General features: G+C 38.3%; 1 protein-coding gene across 1 annotated transcript; it reads left to right on the top strand.

Annotated features, from left to right (window-relative positions):
• Positions 1–388: 388 nt before the first annotated feature.
• Positions 389–15,261, top strand: LOC130559348 (rab11 family-interacting protein 2). Its single transcript, XM_057342357.1, has 6 exons — positions 389–580; positions 863–1,536; positions 5,221–5,624; positions 6,458–6,800; positions 7,788–7,884; positions 11,769–15,261. The coding sequence occupies exons 2-6, from the start codon at positions 1,184–1,186 to the stop codon at positions 11,997–11,999; spliced, it is 1,428 nt and encodes a 475-aa protein (XP_057198340.1). The 5' UTR covers positions 389–580; positions 863–1,183; the 3' UTR covers positions 12,000–15,261.
• Positions 15,262–20,775: the final 5,514 nt, after the last annotated feature.

Below are 20,775 nucleotides of genomic sequence, written 5' to 3'. Positions count from 1 at the left end.
GTATAACATTTATAATATGTTTATTTCATTTTATTTGTTTTTCTAAGTATAAGTATATTTTATTAATTGCTTTTATAATTGTTTAAATATTATTTTTTTATAATTGTTCTAATTCACAACAATTAAACATTTAAATGTTGTATTTATTAATTAGTTTTTTAATTATGTATTTATTTAATTATTAATTTGTTTTTATTTGTATTTATTATTGTTTTTTAATAAAGATAACCAAACAATAAAAAGATAGACGTAAATTGTGTGTTTGCGCGTGATTCTTTGGATTTCCCGGGAAAGGCGGCAGCAGCGGGCTGTTTCTTTGAACAGATCCTTTGTTTCCACGGTAACAGAGGAGGAGTTTGCACTTCGACCCGTGACCGCATCGGCGGAAATGAGGAACGAGGAAGTCGAGTAAAGGGCTGATGTGGAATACCACACATTTCTTTAAAATGGATTAGGGTCGACCAGAGCGATTTATTTACCTCCATCCACCACAAATGTAGAGAATTGATACCGGTTTACTAAACCGATGATCCCACATTCAGTGTCGCTGTTACACGTGCTGGGAAAACATGATTCGGAGGTAAATACCACTGCCTTGTGCTGTCTTTACATGCTGACAGAGAGCATCAGCTGTGTTTGATAAACCTTTTAGCGATGTCTTAATGATATTTTACAATATCTGATTGAATGACATTATAAAAGTAAGTTTGTCACGCGCTCCTAAAAGTCAAACGATATCATTAAAGAGACAACGGCCGTAATATTATTGTAGCAATAATGTCAGTCAGCATTGAGAGTATATTGTAAATGTATGAATGAATAAGTGATGTTTTCTAATTGTGTTGTTTATTTTTCGCTTTAGTTTTAGATGACAGGAGTTGGAAAAGGGTGAGCGTGTTTCTGTGGTGGTGACGCCCGTCATTATATCTCGATTAACAGATGCGACTCAAAACAGTGGACTGAACACATTTCTAATGACTGACAGTTTCTTCCCACACTGTAAACACTAGCTTGGTTTATTTCATAATATATATATTTAATTCACCTTATGGTCACTTATTTCCAAGCTAAACAATATGCTAAGGCGAAAATAATAATTAAAGTCCCAAACTTAATCATTCATAATTATTTATAAGTTTCACCCTCATAAACATTCAGACATATTTTTACACTTGAAATCATCATGTCATTGGCTGAACAGTCACAGAAATGGTTTCCGACTCATGTCCAAGCCACGGTCCTCCAAGCAACAGACCTGCAACCAAAGGGCAAGAATGGCACCAACGATGCCTACACAATCATCCAGCTGGCCAAAGAGAAGTATTCCACTTCTGTGATGGAAAAGACCCTCAACCCAGTGTGGAAGGAAGAGGCTTCATTTGAACTGCCAGGGCTACTCATAGAGAGCAATCCAGAGGTTTATGAGCTATGTCTCACTGTGATGCACCGGTCCCTGGTCGGGCTGGATAAGTTTCTGGGCCAAAAAATCATCAACTTGAATGATATATTTGACAATAAGGAACGGCGGAAAACTGAGTAAGTGCGCTGACTGTATATTTCCCTTTAACTGTATATGTCTAGTATGAATAATATTACATATTTCTTGTGTGCCAGCTATTATGTTTAAGGGAATATGATAATTTGTATTGCAGATGTCTGCTCTGATGTTTCTCTTCGTGCGGAAATAGCAAATCTTGAAGAATTAAACAAATTGAACATTCTTTCAAATATGCAGAAGTGCAACTTAAAAGAGGAAATGTAAAAGAGCACTTCTCTCTTTGCTATCACAATGAAGTTATCAAGACTATGGATCTGTATTATAGTTAATGTCACATTAGTTGTTGCAATAACTGCATAAAATCTTTTTAATCACACTTTTAATCAGATTTTTTTGGTCATTTGACCCAATCCAATTATATAGAAATTGTCTTGTCCTTATTAGTATTTTAGTAATGCTGTGGTATTCATGTTTGTCCGTTTTAGTTCAGGCTATTAGCTTGGCTTGTTTAATATGCTCATTGTTTTTGAGAGCAAACCACAAAGTCTCACTGTGACCTATTAGCCTACATAGGGCCTAGTGTTTAATGCTTGTTGTCAGCATTTGGAAAACTAAAGCCAGATTAGATGGAAGAATGCTTGCCTCATTTAAACGCATTCTGTCATCATCATTTACTTCTTCCAAACCTGTTCTGCTGAACATAAAGGAAGATATTTAGAAGAATGTCAGTCACCAAATACTGTAGATCTCATCCCCAATCGACTCCCATAGTATTTATTTTCCCCACTATAGCAGTAAATGGGGGATGAGATCTGTTCGGTTACTGACATTCTTCCAAATATCTTGTTCTGTGGGGAAAAAAAGAAAGCCATACCGGTTTTACATGACAAGAGGGTGAGTTAATGATGCCAGAATTTCATTTTTGGGTGAACTATCCCTTTAATGTGGCTGTTTTTATGAGTGCTGTAGTTTTTGATTTTTAGTAATGCTTTGGGCATTGCTTCTGACATGGTTCTCAGGTGTAACCTGTCAGACTTATCAGTCTTTATCTGTTTTGAAAGTTTTAAATGCTGTAAGGACACGGTTCTTTTTCATAGTGAGTAATATAAACTATATATTTTTTTTATAAAGGTCCCTGATCAGTTCATTTTGGTTTAAATTTTTTTTTGAATGGATCACTGTCATCACTTTAATCCCATGCAGGTCACTTTTGTTCTGGTATGAAACTCTGATAACTCTGACGTCTTTTGACTCTCGCAAACTCAAGGTGGATGAGCTGGTCTACTGAGGATGATCCTGCATTTGGTTTCTCAGGTCTATTTCCTCTGAAACAACCACATACTTTTATATACCCCCCACGCACTTACTTCCTCTCATTGTGACTAGGCCTTTTTACTGTAACTACATTTTATTATTTTATGGGCACCATCTCTAATTTTTGTGCCATTTACATAGTGGGTGTAGCTCATGGTATTCATGTAATAGGAGAAATACCAGTAATGCTGGTTAGAGTAGAAAGGGCAGTGTCAACGTCTTCTATTTATGTTAATGAATGCATCAAGACAATGACATGACCTTAGAATACTTCTGTCACTTTTTCTCCAAAAATATGCAGGTAATTGCATTTTGTCAATGCCTTTATTGCCTATTATTTTACATTTCCTCAAAGCTGGTAAGCATTGTCGCAGCATAGGTGCCTTGCATTGTTTATTTAATAATCCTATGAAATCACACCCATGGAAAGTTTAGCTCAATAACTCATTGCCTTTAAGAGACTGATGACACAAATCATTCTACCAAGCTTGCATCAATGGCAGACCCTTCCTCTGGTACAACTCTCAGGGTTCACAATCCCTGTTGGCGGCATGCAAGGGTTTCCTCTAACTGACGCAAGGGTACGAGAATCCGTTTTGACATTGGAGTCGACAGGCCCTAATTATAGCACACCTGTGTTTGTTGATTGTACGGAGGTTCCCAGCGGCCTTCGCAGAGTGGGAGTATTGTGGTTCCAGGCAGAGGAAGATTTATCTTGGCCCTGACTCCCATGTGAAGAACAGGGGCTGGCTGGCCTGCCACATGCCCAGATCAGAGCTTCCTCACTGGGCCTGAGACCAGGTAAACCCCCTTCCCCTGGATCTACAAGCTCCCCAGTGTGTGGATGTCTTGGAAAGAAACATAATCACCAGTCACAAGCTGTGCCATGATGCAGAAGAGCACTCTGCAAGATGGCAGCCTGTGACGGCCCTAGAGGGAACTGTGTTCTGATACTGATGGAGTGTTTACAGTAGCGCTTGCTTGAAAGAACAGTGTCCAGGTTAGAAGTGTGAAACTTATTTTTGAAGAGCTGGGTTAGTGCTGAGGCCAAAAATGCAGGTGTGAGGGCTTGAGTGATATTTTTTCCCAAAATATTGCTTATTTTTCTACACGACCCCTTAGGTTTTATCAAAATAGATGCCACTGCAAATGAATACCGTACATACAGAGCTGAAAAGAAACAACCAAAACCCTGTGTTCTCACAGTGACACCAAATTCTACTGTTGCTGAACTGTGCTGAACCATCCTCTGAAAATTATGAGTTGTCACCAAAATTCTTAAAAAGATAGTACACCAAAAAATTCAAATTCTGTCGTCATTATTTACCCTCATGTCATTCAAAACCTGTATATGACTTTCTTTTGTGAAACACAAAAGGAGATATTTCGTGAAATGTCTTGGTGGTTTTGTGTCCTTCAATGGAAGTCAATAAGGTCTAGTGTTGTTTGGTTACCCGCATTCTTCAAAATATCATCTTTTGTGTCTGCAGAAGAAAGTCATGCAGCGTTCACTACAATTATATGTTTTACAATGATATCCGGTCCTATTCCAAGAGTCTTAAACAAATCTCCAATATTCAGCATCTCTTGTGATGAATGCGGCTGTACTGAAATATTGTCCATTTCATAATCTCCAAACACTGGTGTGAGCATCAATGAACAAAGGCCAGATTTGTGCAAATGCCACCACTTTTCACAGCGTTACAGCATCAATCACATTACTTCCAGCAGAAAAAAAGAGCAAGAGGTTAAATAAACAGGAGCCGAATGGCCTAGGTGGGGGGGTATTACTTCACATTCTTTATGTGGCCCAAACCTTTGCAGTTACCAGGGAATTATGTTTATCCCTACTATAATATGCGTTCTCAGGACGGGGGAAGGCTTTCAGATGGACTAAATGGACTATGCTGTGGATTTGTGTGTAGTGAAATTGGGTTTATGGTCAGACAAACACATTGGCCCCATGTCGTTTTTGTATGAATTATACATACAGAGCAAAGCCTGAAAGAGAGTCTTGCCATCAGAGGGTTTTTATAGTAAAAGGTTTTCTGTGTGTTATCAGGCTGTGAAAGTACACCGCACATCTGCAAATTACTGGTGCGTGTACCATCAGTTTTTAATAACACCTAAGACACAAACCGTACCCTTCTCTGTTAAATTTGTTTATTAGGGATGTGTTTTATACTTTGTGTTGGGTGTCTGAACGGAAGCCCTCTGTAATTAAGATTCATCCAACGTGTTTCCTTAAAACCTACTTGCAGTCAACTAGACAACACAACCGACTGTATGTAGTATATTTATTTAGTGTTACTTTTATAAATCTATTTCTTTGACTTGAATGGCTGCCTCTTGCCTATCTTGTGTCTTAAAGTTTTACTGAGAAAGTATTCTGTCTGTTTCTTTGTCAGCTGGTACGATTTAGAGTCACGGCCCGGTAAGAAGAGGAAAGACCGAGGGAAGATTCAGGTCAGCATCCAGTTCATTCGGAACAACATGACAGCCAGCATGTTCGATCTGTCAATGCGAGACAAACCCAGATCGCCTTTCTCCAAGCTCAAGGAGAAGATGAAAGGTCGCAGGCACGACATGGCCTTTTCAGACACGTCGTCTGCCATCCTTCCACACTCTGGCCAGAACGACATCGATTCTCTGTCAGACCAACAACAGCACCCTCAGGTTCCACGTGAACCCAAACCAAAACGCTCACTGCTCACTGGGACGCAGAAACTTTCTGCTGCTCATTCCATGTCTGATCTAATAGGAACACATTTCAGGCCCAAAATGGACTCGGTGAGCTCTATTGAAGGGAAAGGTGAGAATATGCATGGTTTGTTCATTTTCGTGCATAGACCATTTGGCCAGATGTAAACAATGCTGCTCCAGAAGCACTTCCTGTTTCTGTCAACATTACACAAACGTTAGAACAACATACAACCAACAGAAGATTGAAATGTTAAACAAACATCTTTAAGCCTTATTCATGTCTGAAAAAAACTAAAACTGTTATTATTTACATCTAGAAAAATGGTCTATAGAACCTCCTGCTAGAAAGGAAAAGGGTTATGGGTTAGATTCCCAGAGAATACACAAACAAAAAACATTATAATATTTAAAAAAATTCCAAGTGAATAAATGCACGTTTCACAGGACTGCTGTGGTTCGATTATGACCATGTATTTATCTTAAGTGTCAATTTTTGTTGTATTACGCCCTGTTCAGACTGCTAGCGACTGTGTCGCTGTGTGTCGCTTGTCTCTTGCTACGAGGTCGTTAGAAGCTTTGGTTGTCCCAGAAACATTGATAAACAAGCACTGCAGTAACAAGAAAAACAGATGACGTGAGCTCCGCTGCTGTACTCCTATTGGTAGTCGCTCCCCAAAGTCGCTCATCATTTGCATATAGTTGAGCAAATCTCTTTTGGGCGTGTCTAGCGACTTTGTCTAGTCGCTAGACACGCCCACTTCCTGTCGCCAACGATCACTGTCACTCGTGTTGCTGGATGGCGCTAAGATACGATTGAAATGAATGACATCGCCTCGCTTTGTCGCTGGGTGTCGCTGGCAGGCTGAACGGGGCTTTGACAACACTAAGTCGTGTCCACTACTGAGGCATAATAAAGAAATTGTTTATCCTTCTCTTTCATAGGGGGCGCTGTATCTCACAGACACTCTCAGAGCGACGGATACGGCTGCCCAGCCAGCGACATCCCGTGCGATCCCTTCTCCGACATCGGAGACAACATGCCCCAGAAATTCGCCACTCTCCCACGCAACCGCAATCCCTTCGACGGAGATCAGGGGATGACGTGGGGGACAGAGAAGAAGGACAAGAAAGAGAAGCTTGGTCTTCTGGGCAGAGTGACCGGAAAGAAAGAAGGAAAGAAAGCAGGGGCACGGACTGGCAGCTCTGGAGACCTGCGATCTCCAAACCCCTTTACTTCTGAAACCTCAAGTGAAACCAACCCATTCATCTCACACTACAAATCCAGGTACTGCTCTCCACTCTTCTGTCATCCATACATGAAGATTCTGACATTATATACTCTGAATGCTATGTTTAGAGACTAAATCTGCTTGTCATTTCTAACCTCTGCTCTTCTCAAAACTGTTTCTCACTAGAGTTAGATGGGGACATTGCAGCAATTAATATTTATCGGAGAAAGACTGTCATTAGCAAGACCTTATCGATGTCATTAGGCTCAATCCAGACTACAGGGGCCTGACCAAGCCACAGTAATGAGATCTGAATGAGAGATAGACCATTCAATTAACAACTTCTTTGCTTGTGGCCTACCAGGTCGCTCGTAGTCTCACATCTTACCCTCTCATCTTAGATCACAGGTCTTCCGGGGGTTACAGGTTAGGCAAAAGACAAATCTGCTTAATGTTTTGTAGTCATCAAATATGTGTGTGCTCTTGGCGCCATCATAAATAAACCGACTTTTTGTTAATGGATGTTAACCCACCCATTTAAAACTATTTCATCATTTTAAAGGATTAGACCGCTTGTTGGCGTTCTCATGCCAGAAAGTCGATAGAGCACTGTGGCAGCTTAGTATGCTGTAAGTTGCAGTTGTATTTGGCAGTTGTGGTTTATGAAATCATTGTACTGACTAAACTTCACACTTGACGACCAGGGCTGCAGTGCCCTTGTTGTGGTCAGTGACCTCACCAACTGTTGAGAAATTAACAGTAGACTTGCCGCTTAAAGCATGCGTGTGAGGGGGTGTCAGACCATTTCCTGTCAACACAATATGACCTTATGCTTTTCACAATGGTAAAGGTTAGCGCGAGAAGTTGCTTTGAACTTGCAGTTGCACATGCTTTGATGATTTGATGTGTTAAGGGGTTGATGCTGGCGGAGACGTTAGAGACGTTGAGTGGTCAAATAGCTAAATGCAGGTACACTTAATGTATTTTCTGATGCTTCTACAAGTAAGATATTTGTTGGTTTCTTGTTTTTGTCCCGGTTACAGTGACAACATGAAAAATCCCACCAGTAATGAGGACCTCACTCAGAAATCCAAAACCTCCCCTGTTAAGAAGCTTGGCATGAAAAACACAAGAGAACATGTAAGTTCATTCAGCAGAAAAACTGTATGACAGCAGAACACCGTTTTGAGTACAGCTCAACACTGACACGTTTTTTTTCTTTTTTTATAATTTACATTAAGTTGCTGTACTGTACATACAGCTGTGTAAAAATAAAGAGACCACTCCAGTTTTGCCTTTAATCAGCATTTCTGCATGCACTGTGGCAATTCCAGGCCAGTGTATATTGAATTTAACATAAACAAACCCCAGGAATGACACCCCAAAAAGTCACCCAAAAGCAATGTGAAAGACTAACAGAATGCAAAGACACATATATTCTTATTTATATACATATATATTTTATCTGTTCCTAAAAACATTAGTGTTTAAATATGAATATGAACTTTTTTCTTTGCAGTATTCAAGATTTGTAAACGTTGCATCTTTTTGTTCATTTAACCAGTCTGTCCCGTTTCAATTTCTTCCAAATAAAAAAAAACGATTGCTGCGTCCCAATTCTCCTATTTTTACTATGCACTAAAATGATATACTGTTCACTATGATCATGAACATCAAAATACGTCTCTTCTATGCATCTGAGTATTTATTCATTCATTATTTCATATGTAATGTTTACTGTATGCTTACATTGATTAATTTAGCAAAGCATCTTTCATTTAATTTTATTAACTTCGCCCTCTCGTAGTGCATTGTGGGTAATATCAGCTGTTCGAGTGTCCATGGATCTACATTTTGAATTTTCACCGGACACAGTAGACCATTCGAGTACTTTGGGATTACCCATTTCCACATTCTATGATTTGGGACATACTAATTCTATTTTCGAATACTATTTAGGACGGATAGTGTGCGAATTGGGACGCAGCAAATATTTTCATTTGGAATTTGGGAGAAATATTGTTACTAGTTCACAGAATGATCATTTTACTTAAACACGTACCTAGAAAAACTCAAAATCATTTTGGAGTGGTCTCTTTATTTTTTCACTGTGTGTATAATCCTGAATGAAACACTAAGTATGCTACTTTTTCTATTCATTTCTACATGAGGGTGTATTATCACATACAGCCTGTCTAAACACAATTTGACCACATTTCTCGCAAGTTTTCAAAACTTGCCCAAACTTTTAATTGGTCATTTATTGCAGAACTATAGAAGATAAGTCGATGATGCTGATCTCTGACTGAGTATCACTTGTGGCTGTGTGTTCGGAGAGCCGTTTATCTAATTAACAGCTGAAATGGCTGGTCATCCTATGTGATCTGCATGTAATTTGAAATAGTGTTAAGTTATTATTGCGCTTCCGTTTCGTTAGCGAGCCATCTTATGCGGTACGTTCTCTCACTCAATAATTGGAAATCTAATCATTAATAATACGCAATTTGTCACTGGTCTAATTTTACACCATAGGTCAACCCACGGTCAGTGTTAAACGTGGAAAAGGGCCCGTCTCGCTTTGTCATAATTATAGCGAATGTGACCGTCATCGGCGAAATAACACGACGTTTGCTCGACGCTGAAGTGATGTTGAAACTGGATCGGGATTGCTGAAAATGGCTTTCCTCACCCTTTTTGAGGTTATGTTAGCGCCGCGTCCGTGAAATAGCGTCTCTGGCGCTCTAAAGCCTTAATTAGGGGACGGGGAGGGGAGGGGGGAGCCGGCCGAGGCATTTCAAAGGACTTGGAGTTTTAGATTTTCAACGCGAAGGCCCTCATTAGTGCCCATAATGAGACAACTGAAGAATGCCAAGTGGAAGTCTTATCTCTCCCACACTCCTGATTGCCTAAATCTGCTCATCAGCAGCTTGCCAGTTCATGGTCATTTCCTGGGCTGCTTTCCTGCCCCCACCAGCTTTAGCTCGTGGCCATGGCGGTTTAACAATTCATGCAGCATTTCGGTCTCTGAATCGTCTTGCGAGTCTACGTTCACTGGCTTATATTCGCTGGGAAGGATGTATTGCAGGTGGCATTGTTTTGTCTGTTAAGCAATATTTTAATTTCTAAATCATACTACTAAACTGTAAACGATCAGGTTATTCACTTAATAAGCAGTATAATTGAAAAGAACACACACAATAAACATAAACTGGCCCCGAAAGATACTTAGGCCAATAGATAAGATATCAAACCAGGTGGCAGTCGCAAACAAGTGATTCTTGAGCATTTCTCACAATGAACTTCACTTCTTTCAGCTATTTTGCAACTTTACCAACTGGTCCCAAGGTCATTTTTGGGGGACGTTCGAAGTCACTTCCTCCCAAGTTCAAACAGTACTATCAAAGTAACCACAGGTGTAGTTCATCATATCATATTAAATAAGCTCATTCAACTATACAAAGTCAAATTGTCTTACTTTTTAACAGTAATGTTGTGAAATGTTTGCTTAAGCGCTTGTGCATTTTAAATTGTAAGCATTTAAACTACAATGCGTACATTTAATGTAACATTCATGTAATATAATACATGTATGTGTGGTTTAAGTGAGCAAATAGTTATGTTCAAATAAGGCCATTGTATGTTTTCCTTTAGTTTCTAGAATGACAGTTTTATGGAGGGTTTGCGGTTTCTCCAGGGAAAACAAATAAGGTTTTGTTATTACTGTAATCTATGGAGGATCATCATAATCAAAGTGTCACATGTATAAACAGCTGTCCAAAAAATGTGACTCAAGTTGAAGACCACAAGCTGTTGAGGCTTGTTTCTGTCAAATTTACTTTCCATAACAAATGCACAAATGTTTAGCATCTCCATTTGATGTCTACACATATTGACACTGTCAAAAGTATTTAATATCTTCAATAGCATGATAGTTTTGGTTTGGTTTTATTTGTACTCTAGTAAAACCATCGTAACGGCAAATGTTCCGTGTCTCACCACAATATCTATACTGTAGTGTAACTGAGGCAATACAAATTTTCAGTTTTGTAAATGCGTAAACCTAATTCATACAGTATATTGGCACAAACAAACAGGATTCACTGTTACTGTTTGTTACTTCTTGCATGAAACAACTGTAATACTATTTCAGCCTATTCCCCATTCACACAGTTTAACTTATGATGGCATGAAATCGGTCTTTAAGTATTTTTTACAATTTTATAAACTGACCAAATTTAGTGCTTATTTTCGCCTTGGACAGCCAAAAGTGTGAATTTGTCAGTATGTTTGATAGCAGAATGTATCATCATGAAGTCAGATGCTGAGACTTCTAATGTCAACACATAATCACTCTCTATATGAGAGAACAGGCATTTACAACACTTTTAATTGGCTCATTTATCAAGTTAGTCCGTTATTGAGGGCAACATTAAATAACATGTTTATTTCACTCTCATCTCCAGAAATATTTGTCTTCTGTGAGATGTCATTGCTAAATTTTCCATTCTAACAAGGTGTGTTGTTTAAATAAAAACATTGGGCTTCTTCACTAAGTGTGCATGTACACATATTTGTGCGTAAACCAGTGTGAGCACTTTCACGCCGAAGTCATGATTGGTACGTTTACAGAGAGTGAAGAATGGCCCTTATATGGAAATGTTTAGGATTGTGTTATACAGGCTGCAGGCATAAGCTTTCTTGTTTATAGTAAACCAGACATTAAACATTAAGAACAAACATTGCACACATACTGTAAATCTGGGCACATACATGGTGTACATAACTTGAACGCACTTATTAGTGAATGAGATAAGGCCGGATGTTTAACGTTGAAGGTTGCTCAAGCAGATAGGGCCCTAGCGATGCCTACCACGATAAAAATAAGTACACGATTGTACAGTATGCACAAAGTAAACATGCACAAATTCCCAGAGAGCAGTGATAAGACTTAACTGCGTACACTGGCTATATAAATCTTGGAAATAAATGCACATGAAAAATTAAAAATGTATCCTCACACACAGGATGCCGAACATCTACAGACAAGCATGGCGGCCTACAGCAGACTCTCCTTTGAGGAAGTTGTGCAGGAGCTTATCAAGCAAAAGGAGGTGGTGAGGAAGAAAGACGCTCATATTCGGGAGCTGGAGGACTACATTGATGACCTGCTGGTCAGGGTCATGGAGGAGACACCAAGTATCCTAAGAACCCCATATGAGCCTAAGAGGAAAGCTGGAAAGATCTCCAAGAAGTAAAGAAGAGGGAGACCTTGTGTTGTGATCTTGCAAGATAAATTGCTCATTGAAGTACATTGAAATGTAGGTAGTTGTAGAAAGCGTGTCCGCTCGCACGTTTAGATTTTAAAAAGAAGTTTGGCAGGTTTCTTATGAAGGACGATGGGTGCTGAATATAGCGATGCCAAACACCCTTTTAGTTTTTGCGTCAATGTTATTTTTTGAGAGGCTGTTGAACTGTAGACTGGTACTTGTTAGAGAAGCATTCACAAGCATTCAAGAAAAGCTTGTGTGACCAATAGTATGTTTGTAACGAAAATAACTGTTTTAAGTTGACTTGTACTTTGAATTCAGTCAGTAGAACCGGATTCAGCACTTAATACTATGAGTAATACTGTGTTTTGTATTATTTTGCAACGGTGTGACTGGGGTGGACTGTCCATATGAGGCCTTTCATTTGCTGTGACTCCGTTCACTCTTTGCAAAAACTGTACGTCCTGCAAAAACGTGTGGTTTACGTGAAGAAGCGTAGGAATTACTGGGACAGTGGATGTTTACTGGTTGAATTAACACCAGAGTGAACAGTTTCACGGTATACCATGCTGGTTTGACAGGGTCTTGATATTCTATTAATGTTGAGATTATGAGTGATCACGTCATAATATTCACATTTTATGGGTACCTTATTGATTTGTTAGTTGCAGGATGCTGGTTTTGGAACTTTCTCTTGGTACTTTTACAGGGGAAATGTCTATTAGCAAATACGCTGGTACTGAGTTACACTACAAAATATTTATTTAAAATTGATTGCTATGAACAAAATATATAACACTGTTCAAGTCCATAAAACAAAGAAACTGCCTTTGTATTATACAGACAGAAGTTTATTAAAAATGGCACAAAACGAAAAAATGTATTTTACAGCCCCTTTTGACAACTGAACTTAAATTAGATTTTAGAACATTCAGAATTAAACCACAGCATGTAACTGGTTAGTTTGGTACATTTTACCGGCTTGAATCACCGTGGGAGTGTTTCATCCAGTGCTTCTTTATAAGAACATTTCATTACAATGTAGAGCATGTTTCTTGCTACAACGTGAGAAGTAAGGTGGACAGAAACTAGCTTTTAAAAAGAAGAAAATAGTTTACAGATTTCTTTAGTGTAGAGTAACAGTTTGTGCTTCTGGATAGTGCGAATTGCCTTTTCAGGACACTGACAGTGTTTACTGTGATCTAAATCACTTTCTATCATCTGTAGTACATATCTGGTGAGATCTGAGCATTTACAGTATTTTGCACTGGAGTGTCTGTTTATTGAAATGCTGTACTGCATTGGTGTGTCTGCGCACCAATAAGTTTTATCAAAACTGTACGTTAGAGAAAACGATTGTGAAAAAAGATCGTAATGGCAACTCCGTTAACTGCTGTACTATACCCATTTTAAGAATTTTACCCCTTCATCTACAAAACTCATTCAGGGCAAATATTAGGCCATGAAGCCCCCTTTTCACTATTTTTAACATGTATATGCTCCCCGGAAAGCTTCCCAAGTGTAGTTTGTGAAATTACCATGGTAAAAACACTGTGCTGTTAGCCAAGAAAGTCTGAAAGAGGAAGTAATGTATTCTAAAACCTGCAAATGATTGCTGTTTTGTTTTACGTACATTTTATTTCTTTGCCAGTATGTTGTTGGAGAGGTTTACATGTATTTAAAAGAAAATCTTTGTTGAAATCCTCCGTGCCATCATTCAGTGTTAAACAGTTGTTAAGGCCGTAACTCGGTGTCAGTTTGAGAAATAAGAACATTAAGAGCAACCATAATATCATTCTGTTTACATTCTATTTTAATTTATGGAATATGGTTTTAATAAGACTTCATTTATTTACATTTTTTTACAAAACATTGTCCGATTTAATCACCTTTTATATACTGTACATGTTGTTTCTCAATCATTTTGTTTGTCACTAGCCAAAATAATCAATTTAATGTCTTTAATTCTTCAAGAGCTTGTGATCAAATATGGTTCCGAATGAGTTCAGATTTGCTGTACATCTCATCTCAGTATGTATTGTGTTTGTATCATGTTCAGCAGAGCACTTTTCCTTCTGTTTTGTCTTATAGAACCGGAACTGCTATGCATCTCTCTTTAGAGCAATTCTGTGTAGTACTCTCAATGTATTTTGACCAATCAGCAATGTCTGTAATCGCAAATCACACTTTGTAGATCATCTAGCACTTCAGTTATCACTTTTTATTCAGTATACAGCTGAAATTAAGCTGATACTTTCATTTACACTCATTTTTCCTTTTACTCATACTAAAATAGGAGAACAGTAATGTTGTGCTTTGTATCATGTTATCAAGGTTTCACTTTGGTTAACTGTCTGGAACACAAGTAAATGTCTCTTATTTAATTGAAAATATTTTTAAGTACATATTTTTGGATAGCAGCCCTCTCCTGACAAACAAAATACATTCATACATTCATCTGTACATTCATTGGTATTGTAAGATGGTTACCCCAAAGCTTGAGAGTATTAGGAAACATTTTTACTATTCCACTTTTTGTTTCTGCAAAATGTTTTTTATTTAATAGTTTTGCTTTATATGGCCAAAATAATTCATACTTAATAATAAACAAAAAGGTATACTTTTTGTTTTTCTTATATTTCTCCTAAAGGTCATTTAATTGGACTTGCATAGCTTCTTTCATGCTTAAAAATAATGTAATCCTAATACCGGACAGTAGCAACACAAACATGAAAATTAAACAATATACAAGAGCCACAAAGTTCAAATAAAACAGTGATTGCAATGAAATTATGATTTTTATTTTCAACATTTGGTCTTTTGTATGCATTACATACTGTGTATCTCTGGTGCTGCAGTTATCTCACACATCTGTACCAGTATCATATGTATGTTTCTGTTGACGTAAACACCTTTTCTACTCTGACACTTCTCATTCCTTTAAAATGATTCTTCCAAAAACTAGAATTTCAAATATTGTGTAAATAACACAAAATAGGGTATTAGAAAATCTTAGTGATCATCACGACGATTGAAACTAGATTTTGGTACTGAGACACTTTCCTGTAGGTTGGTTACATTCAACATTTTGTGTAGTTGTAGTTCTTCATATGACAGATTTATCCAGAAGTTACAGGTCTGTCTTTGCATTCTTGGCATGCGGCATGAATGAGAGCGTTAAGTGTATTTGTCTTTGTGGCTACCATAATAATGATGGAACAGCCCCTTTCAATAAATCTTCTGTACTTTATCACACGTGTCCTTGATTGCTTTGAAAAACGTATCCAAAAACGAGAATAAAGCTTGTGGATCAACATGAGCGCTTTTCATATTCAAATTCAACGCTGGGAAAGCTCAAACTAATATTAACTGTCACCGCTACACAATTGCTCTACACCACAAAAGGATTTAAAAACCAGTATTCAGTGTCAGTACTATAGTAACTGATGTCCACATCAATACATTCATTAAATTAAAATTCATTAGCCTTTCCAATTATCTTGCCCAAGCTAAGGGATTTTAGCCAACCTCCGGCTTCATTAGAGAACCCTACGGATGCTGTCTTCTTTCAGCAGTATCAATGCGAAGGAAATTCTCATGCCCACCCAAACAAATAAAATAGCCTCTTTAGCGACAAGGTAGCTTGTTAAACTTCTCACCTCATTTGTTTACGAGTATCAGGAGTGTGTGCGAAGCGCTGCATGAACAAGTGCCTCTCAAGCTGTTTACCATCTCCTCCTCCAGAGGAGCAGTATCATTGCTCTTCATTCAAAAGACCGGCCCCTTCACAATCAGCCCGGAGTTCTCCACAGAGAAACTCCCTCTCAGCAAAATTTGGATGAAAATGAAGCTCGTTCTCACGCTATGAGATGTAGATTAACAGGATTCCCTTTGGAAATATGCAGGGCTTCTCTCCACACAGCATATTCCTTTAACAATACATTGTGCTTCGCTCAGTGAGTTTCTGGAAATCTGTGGCCTAAAAGTGTTCACAAAGTTTAATTTAGTTCTACTTTGAGATTTACATGGCAAACATGGAGTTACAGGTAATAAATACTTTTAGGCCAAAATAAAATGTACATCAAATGAATTTCAGATGAATAATTCTTGCATTTAAGTTATTTTTTTAAATGTTACACTAAAAAATATAACGCCTAATTTAAACAAAATTTTTTCTTCGTAAATTATACTATCATGTTATGTTTTCAACTTGCACTCCTACAGTAAGTAATGCTAACTCAAATGTATACATTTATGAACTATAGTTTATGAGCATGTTCCGAGCTTAACAAAATGTTCTCTTCAGCACAATGGTAACGTCTTAAACCCACCAATGTAACCAAAACTTCAGTCCCATGCAAAGCATGCCGGGAACTCTGGCCAATCACGTCTTTACAACAGTAAAATCTAACTTTTAAGTAAATTTAACACAAATAGTAAACCGAAAATGTCCAGATCTAAAAAGCCTCGTCTAATTGTAAAAAAAAATGTTTGTGCAACATTTGATATTAAGTTACTCAAAATATCAAAGTAAAATACCAAACATACATCTATAAATCTATTTATTTGTTGACAATGTTGCTGTTTACTTCCACAGAATCCACCAAATATTTTTTCATGACATCTGCAAACAAGTGACTGGCCTTTTTTTATAACTTACTAATTCATTTTTAAGTTACTGGTTCTAAGGTCATGTTTGTTTGAGTTCACACAGGTGCAATAGCAGACTGACCAATATAATTATATTTGACCTGTTTAATTTTTTTATTAAAATCAGTCGGCTTTTTATCTAAAACTTAACATCATCTTTTTGTAATGTTAAACAGTGCATTTGAGGTATCTTTTTTTGCACTAACAGTGACACATTTCTTAGTGTAGTTTAAGTGTCCAAATACTTTTTAAAATCCATTATAAATGTTTCACTAAACACTAAAGTTAATAATTGTCCAGAATTAGACACAGATAGTGGAAGGTGTAATGTTTAATGAGGTGAACTGTGTGGATCATTTAACTTGGTAATACATTAATTATCCTTTTTGAAGGACATCTAAAAGCCAGTAGTTACATTCATTACATCATAATGTTTTCCCTTTGGAATTAGAAATGTGATCTACTTTTGGTCAAACAAAAGTGTGCCCTGTATTTTGATATCGGCCCACAATATTTGACGAAATCCTAAAAAATAAATGAGCAGCACCTTTTTGCTCACTTTTCATGAATTAGCAATGACCAATGCTGTAATTGTTCTGGCATTGGTTTACGTCTCTTTTTCATCTGTTCTAACTGGTACAATAACTTCGACACATTTACTGCAATATATGGTTTCGCCTAATGCCCAGTTAACATGGCACGTGTCACATCCCATTTTCCGGACTTTAAAGCCCAGCGGGCCTGGTTTTATATGTTATGTGATAGCATATGCTTTTGATCGTAAATTAAGGTACAGACAGCAGTGGTTCGTGCCGACCGGACGGCACGCGCCTTCCCGAGGACACGCGTGCGGGCCACCCACACTTCATCTGTGCTCGTGTTAAAAATGGATGGGCGTCATCGCGTGGAGATCAGTGTCACCCAGCACGCGTCCTTTCAGAGAGAAACACCCAGAGCAATTTCTGTGACAAGATGTTCGACAACTGAAATTTAACACACGGATGAGCTGTTTTGGGAACGTCAGCCATAGGTGCTTAGTAGCCCCTCCTTACGGCCCAAGCTCAGTGTGAACCTGACCTGACGTAAGCCAGATGTCAATGTTAGCCTCCGCTGGGGGTCCACCCCATCTGAAGCTTCAGGAGACAACTGTAAACTAATCTGGGAACGCGTTTGGTTTATGGAGGAAACCTGCACTCGGCTATAGGTGTCAAATGAGCCTCTCAGCATAAGGAGAGCCCCTATCAGACCTATTGTCTGATCTATTGTGTGCTTGATCGGTGCCACGCGTCCTGGATCAGGTGAACAAAGGCCAGATGACACCCTGAGGCGCAGGATGAGAGGAAATCAGACACATGACATGGACAATTAAAAGCAAAGGAGGTGAAAGGACTAGAGCTAAAGTTGACGTATAAAACTTGTATTCAAATGTAATTGATCATTTTTAAAAACTGCTGTACAATGTCACAGAAACCAAACATATCAATCTGTTTGATAAGCAAATAGAACAGGTAGCAAATGGTTGTAATTGTATTTTTAATAGAGACAAACCATCCCCCCAACAATAAACCCTAATCAGGAAAGAAAATACAAATATCTACTGATGTATATTATACACTTTTCAAATATTGTTGAAATTCAGTTAAAAAAAGTTAAATTACAGAAATAAACTGCAAATAAAAAAACACGTAATTTTCTTTACGAGAACTGTTAGTTTAAGTTTTATTGTAGTGCCCAGCTACCAAAATATTACCATTTTTTAGAGAGTCTGTTGGGTTGGGTCATTTATGATCATTTTCAATGTTCATTTAATTTAACATTTGGCTTTGTCCTTTCTTGACCCAACCATGGGTTAAAAACAAGCCAGCAGTTTTAAAGTGTATACCCTCAGAAACCATGTGCACCAAAATCTGGAGAAGCAACAACTAAATATATACATACCTCTTACACATGCGATTTAACATTGTGGGGACTTGCTTTAGACTTATTGAATTTTCTACTGTACAAACTGCATATTCTCAGATAACCCTTACAGTAATTTTTCTGCAGTTTAACCTTTTAAAATAAACATAATTTGGTATGTTTAATATTCAATTTACCTTGTGGGGACGACTGGCGTGTAGGTGGTTTAAACTTAGAGTAATGAAATGCTCTACCACTGAGCCACAGGAACATGTATAATCTACTGCCATATCACTACCAATATAAAAATATCAATACTAAAATCTCAATTAATATTATTGTTATTTGAATAATAGCCTACTAAATATTGAACTATTCAGTCCTCTGAGGAGTCATTTTGTTTTCTCAATTCTATAATTTTTCAAATATTTACCAACTAATGCACTAAATACATCTGTTGATCTGTAAAATGCCGCCTTAGACAGTTTTCATCACTGTTTACACAGCTGGCGATAGCAGATTTTTTTCTAGGAGCCGATACGACCATCCCTCAGGCCGCCGTGTTTCTCTGTGGCTCTCCTGAGCACTTTTACTTTCAAATATGCCGCTAAACATGGAGTAATACAGTCAATCAGTCAGTTGTCTGCCTGCCTTCATGCTTCCCCTGAAACATAAAAGCTCAGCCGGAGCACCGCTGGACCCGTACCAGCCAAATGATTCCAGTGGGAATTACACAGTCATAAATTCTAATGTGTCAGAGGGGTGGCGGCATTTCAGAGGCAGGATTTCTTTTACCGTTTTCCATGTAGGAGCTTGTCATTTTGTGAAGCAGACAAACAGTATAACAAACTGACAAAACGGTAATGGTGTTTACATCTAAACACGGCCCAGAATCACAGTGATCTGGGCGGAGGGAGGCGATGGAAGCGGAGAGGCTGAGAGACTTCCCACCGTGCCTTAACAGGTCTCTTCAAAAGAAACATCTGTGATGTGTCAACTCTCGCAGACTCAAATCACCATCCTAAAGCATGATAATCCACTTTGTAAATGTGGGGCAAGTTGCAGCTTGTCCTTTTCTGTTTCCTATTTCTCTCTCTATCTCACTTTCTCTCTGTGTTCCTCATAGACATAAATGTTTGTTGTTCAGGCACCTTACTGACACGATTAGTGTGAGAATGTGGTGCTTTAATAAAAACCGCTCATTTTCTATATACCCCTTCATGCTGTTAAAGGTAATTGCACATACAGAAAATTGTTGATTGATTCCGAACATTAGTATTCTGTGGTCCTACCTTACACTTAAATTGTGTTTTACTGTATAAATGTAATGTACACTGTAAAACCTAACAGTGAAATTCACTTAATGTAAATAAGGTCATTTTACTTCATTTAAAAAAGTAAAGTTCACTTCATAAAAAATGTTTTGTTAACTTAATAGCTGAATATTAAGCAGAACTCTATCTGACTAAGTTTTTACAATTGACATGTTTTGTTATGTGCTTATACAGGGCTCTAGACTGCGACCAAATGGTCTCAATTTAAGACTATTTTAACTGCCAGTGCGATCAGTTTTTCTTAATGGTCGCACCGGTGCGACTGCCAAACTGATCAATGTATAATTTTTGCGTATTATAAATCTACTGTGCAGAAATGTTATATTGCGCAAGCGGCGCATTCCGCCAACGAAACGGCCCGCGTTTTGCCGCGTACCGTGTGAATCCACCATAATGGAGCAGTAAGCGGCAAAAGGCGGGCCGTTTCGTTGGCGGAGACGCGGTGCGCAGACGGTGCTCGTGCATCCAAAATCCCGCAACTTCCACGGGCACGGCTCTTTGCGGCATGCGCAGCTGAAGATAAAAATATTTTATCTTTCTGTGAGCGGCAGCCACATTGGCTGAAAGGCGGCTGCCGCGCGGCAATTCCACCTTTCACCGCATACCTTGTGAATCCAGTGTAGTGCGCTGTCTCTTAAAAGGGCAGCACTATAATAAAGATCTCCGTTTAAAATGTTCATCAAACAACTTTTTCTTACCTCACCCCATGACTGGTGCTACCAAATTAAGGGCTGGTGCCACCAACTGAATAACTTGGTAGCACCAGCCACCTCTCTCAAATGTTAGTCTAGAGCCCTGTGCTTATACCACTACTGAGATGTCTCTCAACCTATTTGCTCATTGTGTTTATATTTAATTTATCTATAACAACAAAAAGTACC

Source organism: Triplophysa rosa, linkage group LG9 (genome assembly GCF_024868665.1).
Source record: "Triplophysa rosa linkage group LG9, Trosa_1v2, whole genome shotgun sequence".
NCBI classification, from domain to species: Eukaryota; Metazoa; Chordata; class Actinopteri; order Cypriniformes; family Nemacheilidae; genus Triplophysa; species Triplophysa rosa.
The sequence above is the reverse complement of the archived record's forward strand: the minus strand, read 5'-3'. Positions and strand labels throughout refer to the sequence as shown.